The sequence below is a fragment of the Scyliorhinus canicula genome, chromosome 18 (assembly GCF_902713615.1).
Source record: "Scyliorhinus canicula chromosome 18, sScyCan1.1, whole genome shotgun sequence".
Lineage (NCBI taxonomy): Eukaryota > Metazoa > Chordata > Chondrichthyes > Carcharhiniformes > Scyliorhinidae > Scyliorhinus > Scyliorhinus canicula.
In genome coordinates, this window is record NC_052163.1 from 95,081,678 (window position 1) to 95,096,978 (window position 15,301).

The 15,301-nt window shown below is 43.6% G+C and overlaps 1 protein-coding gene across 4 annotated transcripts in view; it reads right to left on the reverse strand.

Annotated features, from left to right (window-relative positions):
* pip5k1ca (phosphatidylinositol-4-phosphate 5-kinase, type I, gamma a) overlaps positions 1-15,301 on the reverse strand; it is a 145,595-nt gene that overhangs the window by 32,067 nt on the left and 98,227 nt on the right. For all 4 annotated transcript variants that reach the window (XM_038777887.1, XM_038777886.1, XM_038777889.1 and 1 more), the window contains exon 14: positions 2,181-2,303. In XM_038777887.1, coding sequence (XP_038633815.1) covers positions 2,181-2,303 — 123 coding nt within the window. The remainder of the gene's footprint in view (positions 1-2,180; positions 2,304-15,301) is intronic.

Here is a 15,301-nt window from a genome sequence, read left to right on the forward strand (position 1 = left end):
CACACCTCGAACACAAGAACAGCAGGTATATGGGACAACCACTTGCAAGTGCCCCTCCAGATCACACTGACTTGAAACTATTCCTGATCATTTAATTTTTTTTTTTTTAAAAAGCGTCCCCAATAATTTTTTGTCCAATTAAGGGGCAATTTTGTGTGGCCAATCCAAGTAACCTGCACATCTTTTGGGTTGTGGGGGTGAGACCCATGCAGAGACGCAGATAATATGCAAACTCCACACGGACAGTGACCCAGGGCTGGGATCAAACCCGGGTTCTTGGCACCATGAGGCAGCAGGGTCAAAATATTGAACCTATAGAACACGGTTGTTCTTTTTAATGGATTACTATCCCACAAGCATCACAAATAATGTTACTCTTTTTGAGTCGCCATTATGATACTGAGGCTCTATTTATGATATGATGTTATGTCCCAACAGCGCGCCAATACTGTGGGTGTTTCTGTTTCTCTTACTGAACCACAAGGCTTTCCCGTATATCGGTCAAATGACCACACAAACAGTTAGTCAGTTCAAGTTCAAAGATGGTTTATTTACACACAAGGGTTACTTTGACATGCAAGCACAATATACTACAAGTTAAACCACACCTATAAACTACAATAACCTACACTTAACTTCAGGCGATCGGCACTGTGCAAGTGGATAAGGCCTTTATCTTGATCTCACATGGCTGGTTTGAAGAAGTGGCTCTGTCTCTGCTGGGCTCATTCATCAGGTTGCGATCGTTGGTCTTGAACTTGGCTGCCTGGTCGTTATGCTGCAGTTGGGCTGGCACAGGCCTGATTCAAAAGAGGCTGGCAGAGGCTGGGTCCAAAAGAGGCAGAACACATGGCTGTGTGCCCTTTTATCCCTCTGGGATTTCGCGCTCTTTAGTCCTTGATCTTCGACCCAATAGTTCGACAGGACTTCGATCACTGCCTTCGATTTCGGCCAATAAAGGGGTGGGTGCCTTGGTGGCTGGGCGGGTCCTTAGTGGTCATTGACCTCGGCAGTTGGGCACTCTGAGTAAAGGGAGTGGCGCCGATCAGTCTGCGGCTGTATTGGTTTCATGAGTGCAGTCTTATTGTTCTGGGGAAATGGGCCATTAGAATGCAAACACACGGGGGGTTTCGATCAGGTCTAGCTACCTGCGTTTCAAATACACAGAAGCTCTGTCTCTGTCGGAGTCCTGGGTTGGCCATAATTCCCATGGCCCTTCGCAGGTGGCCATCTCAGATGGCTACAACACAGACTGCAGCGGTTCAAGGTGGTGGCCCCATTCCATCTTCTCAAGTCAATAGGGTGAGCAATAAATATTGAATTTTCCAGTAGTTTCTTTATTAAAAAAATAAAGAGTACCCAATTCATTGTTACCAAATAAGGGGCAATTTTAGCGTGGCCAAACCACCTATCCTGCACATCTTTGGCTTGTGGGGATGAGACCCATGCAGACACGGAGACTGTGTAAACTCCACAAGGACAGTGACCCGGGGCCGGGATTGAACCCGGGTCCTCAGCGCCGTGAGGCAGCAGTGCTAACCACTGCTTCACTGTGCCGTCCCCTTTCCAGTAGTTCTACATCACATGATCAAACAAAGTGATTAAAATGTGTCTTTAAAAAGTTTTGTTCCAGCCAATGTCCTATTCACATAGTTTTTTTTTTAAACATAGGAAAAACAAGCATAAGAACGTGCAAAGATAAAAGAAATTCAGCCATAGGATATTTGAAGATGCATTCCTGAATGGCTTGTCTTTATATGAAGGGACAAAGCTCTTACCCGTGTCATTTTAGGAGGCATTTCCTAGTTTCATTGGTGAGAAGGTTCACTGTCCTGACCCGAAATCAGAACAAAATGCCAGCCTGATGTTGCTTTAACCAATATAGAGATATTACCTTTCAACAAACATTCTTGACTAACTTGGTCTTTGTTCCTGCGCCCATTTAAAAGGAAATCTGTATTCCTTTTCTAACCCAGTATCAACCAAGGACATTCATTAACTTAACTTTCCAAAAGGTGTTTATCTTTTTCCTTAAGTAAGCTGTTAATGAGCTCGGAGATAGTTCCACAGTAGCTAATTGATCGGAAAATGCTCAATATCGGAAGTTAGACATTAATGTGAATATTGTTATACTGAACACAATTATGACACTGGGAAATCTCCAATAAACACACACTAACGTTTTATCCTCCTCCTCTTCTGCTGCTTGTTCCTCAGCTGTAGCCTCAGTCTCGTTGCTGGACTTCGCTTCCAGCTCAACTGTGATCTGCTGCAAGTCAGCTTCCGTGACTATCTCATCAGACCTAGGAGCAGAAGTATATTTAAACAGACAAAAAAAGACCGTATTCTTGCATTCTAAATCTCACTTCCCGATTAGCTCAGCTGGTAAAATCAGTGTGAAATGAAGCTATACAAATCTCAAGGTCCAAGAAGTAGGAGAGTGGTTGGTTGGGTTGAACAGCTTAGCTTAGGGGCTCACATTTTGATCACTAAGCAGCAACTACTGCCAGACGTATACATCTGGATGTTGGACGAGGACAGCCTCAGGATAGTGTACTCACTTGTTAGCTGATCAGTCTCATTTTCTATTCTTAAGAAAGATTTATCACCACTAGTAAAGTGTATTAAGGACTAGAGCTTATAAGTATTAGCAAGGTTTCTGAACAGCAATACGGTTTATTAGCAGTAACAAGATTATTAATAAACAAAGGAGTGGTAGAGATGCTTCAACCGCTGGAGTGCGCATCCTGTGATGTTTGGGAACTCCAGAACACTTGCTGCGTCCTGGATAATCATTTGTGCAGGAGGTGCTGTCGGTTCCAGCATGTTGAGCTCCAGGTTTCAGAACTTGGGCAACAGCTGGGGTTACTGCAGTGCATCAATAAGGTTGTGTATAGCACATTTATAGATGTAGTCACCCGCAGCTTAAGAGAGGAGGAATGGGTGACTACCAGACAGTCAAAAATGAATAGGCAGGCGAGTCTCAAGTGCATCCGACTCACTAACCAATATTCAGTTCGGAATACTGAAAAGAGTGATGTTTCATCTGGGGCGTGAAGCCAGCAGCCAAGTTTATTGTACCAGGGGTGGTTTAGCGGTACAGGGAGATACAAGGAAGTCTGGAAAAGGAATTCTGGAAAAACAATAGTGACATGTGGTTTGAGACGGGAAAAAATGAGCATTTCTGCAAGCACATATGTGAATCCAGGATGGTGCTTTGCCTCTGTAATGCCAGGGTCAAGCTGCTGAGCATTGAGGGGGAAGGGTTAACATTTAATAGCTCTGGTCCACATTGGTACAGGTGACTTAGACAAAAGGAATATAGTCCAGCCGTCAGAATTTAGAGAGACAAGTATGAAATTAGCAATCAAGATTTCAAAAATAGTAATCTTCAGACTACTTCCAGTACCATGCGCAAGTCAGTATAGAAATAAGGGAATAAAGCAGATGCATAAGTGGTTGAAAATATGGCACAGGGATGGAGGGCTTTAGACTCTTGGGACATTGAGACCAGCTCTGTGGATTATTGGAGCTGTGCAATCCGGGCAGGTTGTACTGTGTTTGGTGTTCAATGTTTATCAAGGAATCTACCAAATGACTAGAGTCTTGTCCAAACCAGGATCTTTATTGAATCACACGTGGCAAGATATTGATGTGTTCCACAGCAAGCTATCATGGAGTTCCTTTGTACTTCCCTGGAATTACACCTAGGCACACCTGCCCACTTGTACGTCTTACAACCATCCCTTTGGGAGCGGATGTGCCCCCACTTATATTGGGAGTGTCTTGTCACATGACCACTGTCTTGAGACTGCATCGTGTGTCTGTACTGCCACCTGCTGGTTTGGGGTTGCACCACCAGCCATCTATCATATTGCTTACACCACAGGTGGCACCCAAATAGAGCCAGGACCAACTTCCTTGCAGGATATTTTGCTACTGTAATTGGGGAAGATTTAAACTAATTTGGCAGGGGTGTTGGAACCAGCAAATGAGATCAAAGGGGAATGCCAAGGTGCACAGAATACGAGGAGAGATACATAGCACAAGACTAGTGAATAGTAAGTTAATAGGTAGAGATTAAACGGTACAGGTTAAAGACCTCAGGGTTACTGGGCATTATGTGAATGCCTGGAGTGTGACAAATAAGATTGGTGAGTTGCAAGTGTACATTAGCAAGTGAAAATACGGTGTTGTGGCTATAACAGAGACCTGGCTCAAAGGTTGGACTAGTTGTTAAATATTCCTGGATACAGGTGTGTAGGAAAGGAAGAAAAAGGGAGAAGGTTAGCGGTATTGATTAAGGATGGCATTTCAGTGACTAAAGGAGGATATCCCAGAGCAGGCAAGACAGAATCTGTTGGGCTAGTGCTAAAGAAGGAAAAGGTTCAATTACAATGCACAGCCATCAACTGTGGGGCGTCAACAAATGGTAGGATAGAGGAACAAACTTGCAAGTAAATTACAGAAAGGTGCAAAAATGATCACGTAGCTATAATGGGGGGAAACTTTAGTTACACGAATATGGACTGGGACAGTATCAGTGGAATTGGCAGAGAGGAGCATAGGTTCTAGAGTGTATTCAGGAAAACTTTTTACAGCAGAATGCTTCCAGTGCAATGAGAAAGGAAGTATCGTTGGACGTGGTTCTTGGGAATGAGATGCGCTCGCTAAGTGGAATAAGAGAACATAACAGACTGATCATTGGATCATAAGGTTTAAGCTGGCTCTAGCTAAGGACAAAGAACAATTCAGAGTAAGAACATTTAATTGGTGGAAAGCCAACTTCGATGAGAACAGATCTGGGCCAAATAAATTGGAATCAAAGGTTGGGAGGAAAAACTGTAGCTGAAAAATGAGCTATCTTCAAAGAGGAGATAGCTCAGGCAGTCAAGGTATATCCTCCCCAAAGGGAAAGGTTGGGCAAATCAAGAGCTCCCTGGATGGCGAGAGAGGTAGACCTTAAATGAAGAAAAAGTGCTTATGACAGATAGGTGGATAATACAATGGAGAACCAGGTGAGAACCAGGTAGAATATATACGGTTCAGAGGGGAATTGAAACAGCAAATAAGAGAAGCAAAGAGAATATGAGAGAATGGCATGAAAGAGAAAATGCTGGAAAATCTCAGCAGGTCTGGCAGCATCTGTAGGGAGAGAAAAGAGCCAACGTTTCTAGTCCGATGACTCTTTGTCAAATTGGACTCGAAACGTTAGCTCTTTTCTCTCCCTACAGATGCTGCTAGACCTGTTGAGATTTTCCAGCATTTTCTCTTTCGTTTCAGATTCCAGCATCCACAGTAATTTTCTTTTATGAGAGAATGACAGCCAACATAAAAGAGATCCCAAAGGTTTCAACAGGTATATAAATAGTTAAAGGTTGGGGTGAAAGCATGAGTAGGGCCAAATGGGGCTGAGAAAGGAGATCTATGCATGGAGGCAGAGAACATAGCTGAGGCATTAAATTAATACTCTATCAAAGAAGATGATGCTACCCAGGCCATGGTGAAAGGAGGCAATTTAGACAAAGGATGGGTTCAAAATCGATAAAAGGTACTGAAAAGGCTGCACTTAATGTTGATAAGGCAACAGGACGGAATAAGGTGCATTAAAGGATACTAAGGCAAAAGAGACACTGGTCATAATTTCTCAGTCTTCCTTAGGTTCATGGGTGGTTCAGAGGATTGGAGAAATGCAAGTGTTGCAACCTTGTTCAAAAACATCTCAAAACAACAGTTCAGGAAAAATAGATCACAAATAAATGTGGGTTAATTCATAGAATCCCTATGAAATGAAATGAAAATTGCTTATTGTCACAAGTAGGCTTCAAATTAAGTTACTGTGAAAAGCCCCTAGTCGCCACATTCCGGCGCATGTTCGGGGAGGCTGTTATGGGAATTGAACCGTGCTGCTGGCCTGCTTTGGTCTGCTTTCAAAGCCAGCGAATTAGCCCTGTGCTAAACAGCCCTGTGCTGAAGGAGGCCATTCAACCCATCAAGTCTGCACCGACCCTCTCAAAGAGCACCCCCACCTAGGCCCAGTCCCCTACCCTATCCCCATATCCCCATATCCCCACCTAGGGGCAATTTAGCATGACCAATTCACCTAACCTGTACATCTTTGAATTGTGGGAGTAAACCGGAGCACCCGGAGAGAACCCACGCAGCCACAGGAAGAACGTACAAACTCCACACAGTCACCCAAGGTGGAATCAAACCTGGGTCTCTGGCGCTACGAGGCAGCAGTGCTGACCATTGTGTCACCTAATTAAGGGAAGAAATCATGGATTTCTTCAGGGAAAATGTTTAACTTGGGAGCTTTTTTTAAAGAGGTAATTGAGTGAGTCGATGGGCGATGCGGTTGATCTGGTGCACGTGAATTTCCAAAAGACGTTTGATACAGGGCCACACAACAGATTTGGGAACAAAGTTATAGCTCATGGATAAAAGGGACAATAGCAACATAGATATCAAATTGGCTGAGTGACAGGAAACAGAAAGTAGTGGTTAATGAATCCTGATATATAGGACACAATTGCATAATTTGCAGATTATAGATTTACGGGAGATGTGCGTGGAAAGTTTTTTTAAGCAGAGGGTGGTGGGTGCCTGGAACGCTTTGCCAGCAGAGGTGGTAGAGGCGGGCACGATAGCATCATTTAAGATGCATCTAGACAGATATATGAACGGACAGGGAACAGAGGGAAGTAGATTCTTGGAAAATAGGTGACAGGTTTAGATAAAGGATCTGGATCGGCACAGGCTGGGAGGGCCGAAGGGCCTGTTCCTGTGCTGTAATTTTCTTTGTTCTTTATTTTGTTCTTTGTATATGAAACTTGGAAGCATTGTGAACTGGGAAGAAAAGAACTTCAAAAGGATGTGGACAAGTTAGTGGAACGTGCAGAAGATGGCAGATGAAGTTCAATGCAGAGAAATGTGAAGTGATTCATTTTGGTAGGAAGAACATGAACATAAAATATAAAGGGCACAACTCTGAAAGGGGTGCAGGAGCAGAGGGACCTGGGTACATACGCGCATAAATCATCGAAGGTGGCAGGACAGATTGAGAGGGCAGTTAATAAAGCAGACAGTGGCTCAGTGGTGCACTGCTGCCTCACGCCACGGAGGACCCGGGTTAGATCCCGGTTCACTGTTCGTGTAGAATTTGCACATTCTCCCAGTGTCTGTATGGGTCTCGCCCCCACAACCCAAAGATGTGCAGAGTAGGTGGATTGGCAATGCTAAATTGCCCCTTAATTGGAAAAATTCAAATAAGTAAATAAAGCAGATAGTATCCTAGGCTTAATGAATAGAGGCATAGAGTATAAGAGCAAGGAGGCTATGTTGAACTTGTACAGTATATTACTTCTGCCTCAACTGGAGTATTGCATCCAGCTCTGGGCACTGCACTTTTGGAAGGAAGTGAAGGCATTCAAGAAAGCACAGAAAAAAATTCAGGACAATGCTTCCAGGGATGAGGAACTTGAGATATGTAGACAGATTGGAGAAGTTAGGATTGTTTTCCTTGGAAAAAAGAAGGCTGAGAAAAGGTCTAACAGAGGTGTTCAAAATTATGAAGGGTCTGGACAGAGTAGATAGGTAGAAACTATTCCCACTTATGAAAGGATCAAAAAGGAGGCGGAACAGATTTAAAGTATATGCAAAGGAAGCAAAAGTGATATGAAAAAAAACCTTTTCCATGTATGAGTGATTATGGTCCGGAACGCACTGAGATTGTGGTGTTCAATCAGTTTAACTGAAGCATTCAAAAGTGAATTAGACTGTTATCTGAAAAGGAATAACGTGTAGCATTACAGGGAGAAGTGGCGCTAAGATTCAAAGAGCCAGTGCAGACACATTGGGCGGGTGACCTCTTTCTTATAACAATATGGTGATACCCACATGGTCAATCTACTCCTGAGCAAGGCGCTAATGGGAAACTGCAACTTAAAAACCATGGACGCGATCTAACTCAATTGCAACAGAATCTCGTGTCGAGCACTTGCAGCCGGCTGTTTCCCGCCGAGGCCACACTTAGTCCCGTTTCCTGCATGGAGGAGCTCCACTTGCCAGAACTCCTCGGTGCAGGAACAGATCCAAATGCCAATTTTGTAGTGGCCTTAATATAGTATCAGATCTCCTTGCTTAGAACACCTGGGCAAAACTGACCATAATATTAGCTTCAGCATAAATCACAGACCAAACGTGCTGAAAATGGAACGCCAGTAGCAGATATAACCAACACTGATCAAGCAGTCCCACTGGTTGCACACAACAATAATGAAGCAATGAAATGATTTCAAAGTCAAAGTGAAGCCATCTAATGCCCACAGGATCAAAGGAACTGAATATCGTAAAACAATACAAAATTAACGAGACATGTCTCCAGGTTGGGAACAAGTCAATATTGAGCAGCGAAACAACCAAAAGGGAAAAAAGTGCACAGGATATGTATTCTAGCAGTAGCTAGGTCTTATCAGTGGTGTTAGAAGGCAGAAATCCATTCTGAACTGTATGAGCTCCACACAGCCAGGTGAAGTCCCAGGATATGACAGGCACTTTAAATGCTTCCTTCGTACCAGACTTCACTATTAACTGTAATGTTGGGTTATCAATGGTACAACACAGCGTTTATGCTATAATTCAAGTCACAGAAGACCATTTGCTTCAACTAATCTATGCTGGCTTTCGAACAGCAAACTAGCCAGTCACATTCCCTGTTCTTTCCCCATATCCCTGCAATTCTTTTCCTTTCCAATTCCCCTTTGAAAGCTACTATGGAATCTGTTTCCACCATGTTCACAGGAAGTGCACTACAAATGTGTTTTATTGTCACGTGAACCAAGGTACAGTGAAAAGTATTGTTCTGTGTACAGTCCAGACAGATCATTCCATACATGAACAAAACTAGGACCTACATAAATACACAATGTAAATACATAGGGAGCCTGATAGAGGTCTACAAGATTATGAGTGGCATGGACAGTGGATAGTCAGATGCTCTTTCCTAGGGTCGGAGAGTCAAGTACTAGGGGACATAGGTTTAAAGTGCATGGGGAAAAGTTAAGAACAGATATACGAGGCAAGTTTTTTTTAAAACAGAGGGTGGTAAATATATGGAACGGCTGCCTGGGGAGGTGGTGGGGGGAGGTGGTGGGAGCAGGTACGGTAACGGCACTTAAGGGGCATCTAGGACAAATATATGAATAGGGTGGGAATGGAAGGATACAAACTCCGTAAGTGCATACAGCTTTAGTTTAGGCAGATACCATGGTCGACGCAGGCTTGGAGGGCCGAAGGGCCTGTTCCTGTGCTGTATTGTTCTTTGTACAGGGACAGGCAACGGGTGAGCATACGGAGTGCAGTTCTGCTCGGTAGAGAAGATGTGGGAAGAGATCAGATCAGTCGATAAGAGTAATTCAGGAGTCTGGTAACAGCGGGGGAAGCGGTTTTTGAACCTGTTGGTGTGTGTTCTCAGACTTTTGTATCTCCTCACTGATGGAACAAGTTGGAAGATATAAATAACCCAGGTGGAAGGAATCTTTGATTATGCTGCCTGCTTTCCCAAGACAGCAGGAGGTGTAGACAGAGTCAATAGATGGGATGTGGGTTCGCGAGATGGACTGGGCTGTGTTCATGACTCTCTGTAGTTTCATATGGTCTTGGGCTGAGCAGTTGCCATACCAGGCTGTGATGCAGCCAGATAGGATGCTTTCTATGATGCATCTGTACAAAATTGGTAAGAGTCAATGTGGATATGCCGAACTTCATTAGTTTCCTGAGGAAGTATAGGCGCTGTTATGCTTTCTTGGTCGTGGCGTCGCCGTGGTGGACCTGGACAGATTGTTATGATGTGCACACCTTTTTTTTTTTATAAATTTAGATTACCCAATTATTTTTTCCAATTAAGGGGCAATTTAGCATGGCCAATCCACCTACTCTGCACGTTTTTGGGTTGTGGGGGCGAAACCCACGCAGACACGGGGAGAATGTGCAAACTTCACACGGACAGTGACTCAGAGCCGGGATCGAACCTGGGACCTCAGCGCCGTGAGGCGGTTGTGCTAACCACTAGGCCACCGTGTATGATGTGCACACCTAGGAATTTGAAGCTGACAACCATTTCAATATCGGCTCCATTGATGCAGACAGGGGTGTGTATGATACTTTGCTTCCTGAAATCAATGACCAGCTCTTTAATTTTGCTGACATTGACGGAGAGATTGTTGTTGCTGCACCACTCCATTAGGTTGTCTAGCTCCCTCCTGTACTGACTCATTGTTGTCCAAGATCCAACCCACTACTGTTGTGTCATCAGCTATCTTGTCGATTCAAATCCTTATTTGGAAATTTAAAGTGCCCAATTCAATTTTTCCCAATCAAGGCACAATTTAGTGTGGTCAATCCACCTAGCCTGCACATCTTTGGGTTGTGGGAGTGAAACCCATGCAGACATGGGGAAATGTTCAAACTTCACATGGATAGTGACCCAGAGCCGGAATAGAAACTGGGACCTCAGCGCCATGAGGCAACAGGCTAACCACTGTGCCACCGGGCTGCCCTTAGATTCAAAACCTAACCTCTTGTTGAGCAAAATGGTTTCCCTCATGTTGCCTCTGATACTTTTGCCAATCATGTTGACCCTGTCACTGGAAAGTTCATCTTTATTGACTTTCGTGATGTTAAATGCCTCTTTCAAATCTTAGTCTTCTCTGCATTTAGGAAAACAATCCCAGCTTCTCCATTCTCTTAAAATTATAGTCATGCATATCTGGAACCATTTTCTTTGGCCAAAATAACAACGTCAAGATGCAAATATAGACCAAGCTAGAATTAGTATTCTCAAAACAGATGGGCTGTTGGCCTTGATGGAACGGAGAGAAACATAGGACCATGGATGGTAAAAAACCATTAGCTTACATATACACTTGGGTCCGACATTGTTCCCACAGACTGGAGAGATCAATATTGTAACTGTTATCTAAAAAGACCAATGTCAGAATCAGTAAACCATAGGTCCATTAGTTTGACTTTAGCTATCAGCAAGTTATTAGAGGGAATAGAAATATAATGTACTACCCCCCAAGATTGGAAGGGGTTAATAAGGATCTGTTCATGACTTCCTGAAAAGAATGTCCCGTTTCACAAATTTGGTAGTATTTTTTCAGGAAAGTGCAAAATTCGTGGAAGAACAACATTGTCAAAAATATTTTTGAAAAAACTAGATACAAAAACTGCTACATCAATATCTACTAAACAAGGTTGAGTCTTATGGAATTGGCATATAGATTCTGGGCTGGATAAGGAACTAGTAGCATTTCCATGGACAAAGTAGTTATTAATAGTCACAGTTCTACAAGTGGTGTCATTTGGTAACAATTCTCTTTGCTCTTCAACTTTACCAATGATCTGGAATGGAGTCTGCACGTTCTCCCCGTTTCTGTGTGGGTTTCCTCCGGGTGCTCCGGTTTCCTCCCACAGTCCAAAAACGTGCAGGTTAGGTGGATTGGCCATGCTAAATTGCCCTTAGTGTTCAAAAAGGTTAGGAGTTATTGGGTTAGGAGGATAGGGTGAAAGTGAGGGCTTAAGTGGGTCAGTGCAGACTCGATGGGCTGAATGGCCTCCTTCTGCACTGTACGATCTATGTTCTATCTGCAAATTTACAGATGGCTAAAGTTTTTACGCATCATGAAAACAAATTTTAGATGGATCTTAGAGCAGTTGGGAAATTAGCCTGTACCTTTAAATGTATTTTCATATAGTTAAGTGTAGCATAATGTTCTTAGCTAAGTGTAAATACAAGGATGTATAAACTGGCACTCAAGGTCATTAAAGGGGAGGAGGATCTGGAAGATACAAGAGTGATTGAAAGTATGTGTCCAGTACTGCAAGACTAATTCAAAAGAAAATAAGATATAGAATATACTGCCAGGGCAATTAATTTATAACAAAACATAGTATACTTTCCCCCTGTAAGATCTTGATCAAGCACTATATAAACGCGAGGTATAGTATATATAGAATTTCAGCTTTGGTCCCTTCAAAGGGTGCAGGCTATGGAAAATTTTAAACAGATTCAGAGGGGGGCCTTTAGATTTTGTTTAAGGGATTTCAGGTAGTAGAACATTTTACTTTAAAGAAAATTGAATTAATATCTTAAAAGTAATGAAAGAATTATACTTTCTCAAAGAAGACAGGCCAGATGTGGACAAATACAGCTCAACAGCCACAGAGGGTTGTATCCAGCCTGAGGATGCAATCATATCAACATTTCACATGACAAATTCCTATAGGCACATTCATAATGGCACCAGGTGTACGGAACTTCAGCTAAGTAGGGAGATGAGAAAAGCTGTGGTTCTTTATACAGCCATGAATCTTAACTAACTTCAATAAGTGCTCAAAATCATCAATGGCAAGGGAAACTACTTCTGGTAGTAGAAGGATCAGTAACCAGAAGACACAGATTTAAGGTGATTGGCATAATAGGTAGAGCAGTGGTCCACGAAGGCACTACAGGTGGTCTGTGTCCTCTTGAAGATAAAAAGTCCATGAAAAAAAAACGTCCGTGGAGAAAAGATAATGAGTACCTTGTTTGCAGCATACTAATCCTTTTTAAACTGTTTTCGCAATTATTTTCCGTATTATATTAATCCCTGCAATTAAATAGTGCGGCCAGAGGAAGACTTTCAACGACGCATACAGCGTTGCAGTGCGGGGACCCAATCAATGGGGGGATTCCAAATGGAGAGGTGACTGTTATAGTGGGAACAGCAATCAGAGCTTATGTAGCTCGAAAGGGCCTATCAGCAGGCAATACAGAATAACATTGGGCTCTGATGGACTCGCCTTTACGTTAAGAGGTGGAGATTTAGAGCAGTTCAGGCACTCACCTCTTGATTTGGTGTGAAGTTTCTGAACTTTCATTGAGTAAAGGTGCAAAGCAGCAGCCAAGTTGCTGGCATTCAGTCTGCGGGCAGCCCGAGGCAGAAGTGAGGTCACTGACCTAACGCGGGGTGCAAGTCTGCAAAGCCTTTGGCAAGGCGAGGTGGTGGTCGTGACCATCAAGGGGAGCAGCGGGGTGAATCTCAACCTTCAAGCTAGGGCTGAGGAGGGTGGGCAGGCAAAAAGAACAGGCTACCAGGCCATTAAGCCAGCAGCAGCAGCCATCTAGGAACTCACGGAGTCATCCAAAGTGGAGGCCCTCCCACCCAAGCGAAAACAGAGTGGTGAGCAGAGCAGCAGTTGTGAGGTGAAACCAGGAGCAGTGTCTCAGGAATCGGGGAACAGCGGCCAGTGGGAGCAGGGCAACTCAACCAGAGGCCAGCCAGGCAGCAGGGCAACGAGTGGGGGCTGGGCAGCAACCAGACCAGGCAGCGAGGGCAAAAGAAAGCAGAAGCCAGGCCAGATAGCCAGCAACATCAGCCAGCCAGGAGCACACCGGCCGTCGAGGCTTGAGGCCCGGCCACGCGAGCAAGAGCCGAGCAGAGTTGCAGTCGGGAGGTGTGAAGGCCGCCAGGCAAGCGCTGGCATCATGTCTCGGGGGGTTGGGGGCAGGCAACAGCGCGTCACAACCAGAGCCAGAGTCCAGCCGGCCAGGGTCAAGTGAGACAGCAGGTCAGCAACCAACATCTTCATTTTTCTTGACCGTGAAAGAGTAACACAGCCGAACAGAACAGTCTTGTAACAGTACTATAAAGCTGGATTTCTTCCAGAACTACCTGACTGACTTTTGGCTTAGAGTTGCCCCGGAATATCCAGAACAGTCCTACAAGGTAGTAAAGTTTTTGATGCCTTTTCCTGGTCACATCGAAGGCCAAACATCAGAATAAGTTAATACTGAACCAAATCTCCGATTGAGACTGACATCCCTGGAATTGACATCCAGTGTTTGATGTTGCGAAACAAAATTAGCCTTCTCATTAAGGGGTAAGCATTATCTTTTTTGACTGATAGGCCTATTTCAGGTAAATATGCTGTGACCAGTGCAATGTATTTGTGAATGTTCATCATAAGCTATTCAAAATAGCTGCGGTTTTAATACTCGTCCTGATATATTATATGAGTCAGCCACAGGCTACGTAGAAAATAAATTGCTTGTGTCCGTGATGGTTCGCGAAAGCTTTTGATAACTATCAGTAGTCCCCATAAAGGAAAAGGCTGGGAACCACAAACTAGAGAATGGCAGATTTGCAGACCCAGCAAAAACCTGAACGACTATTATTCTGGTAGATAAAGGATTGAAATATCGACGCAGAAGTGCTGCTAACTGCAGTGAATCACAAGATATATGGGACTGACGGTCTCCATTATCAATCTTGGATTAAAATTTTGACATGGGCATCTGTTTATTCACTTCTGAAACTAATTTGAAAAAGCGTATTCTATCTCTGCCAAAGATGCAGCCAAGGTTGAGATTTTTAGAAGGATATTGAATGCAAGAGAAATTTACGGTTTTGTGTTTTGAGAAAAATGAAAATTGGGAACGCATTTTCTAAGAGGTGTGAAATGGATTTTAGATGCACTTGGTAGCACCTTTTTAAAAATGTACTGTGAGGTTAAATCCCAGCGACAGAAACGAGTGATAGAGAGAGAAGATTTAGATCACTGTACCCCCACCCCCCAAAAAAAGTAGCGACAGCCTGCGAGATGCCTTTTTGGCCTCTCCATGATTCCTTTTCTCTACTTTACTGTTTTCCCTTGGTAGTTCTTGCAGTATCATATTGTAGATCACAGTAAAGCAGCATTTAAATCAGCGAGACAAAAGCATTACGGATGTTGGAAATCTGAAATAAAAACAAAACAAAATTGGGTGTGCTCAGCAATTCACCTCAGAGTGAGAAGGGGAGGGTGTGTGTGCCTTTGATGCCATTGTAAAGAGGAATGACGTACTGCATTACTCACATTAAATTTGCTGACCCCTGGGAGAGGCTATACATGCAAGATGTGCTGCCTACTCCATTACCAAGCAGAAGTTATGAAAGCAAAGAATAATTGTTGGTGCATAGTGAATGTAGTGAAACAAGGCACTCAAAAAGAACAGGACGAGTTCCTGAGAGTGGCCGACTTGTCCACATAGTGAAGTAGATTGTTTGTCAGGGGTTACAAGCTTGGTTGCCTTTGGATCAGTGAGATTTGGGGCTTGGGAAGGAAGTTAGAAAATAATTTCCTCAGATTTTTTTCTCCAAGGGTTATTCTTTTGCGTTCCAGAAGATTGTACAGCAGAATTTGAAAGGCAATAGAGAGTTTGAGTAGGAGGTGGGAAACACCACACAAGAATGAGATGGTTTCAAGAAACCAACTG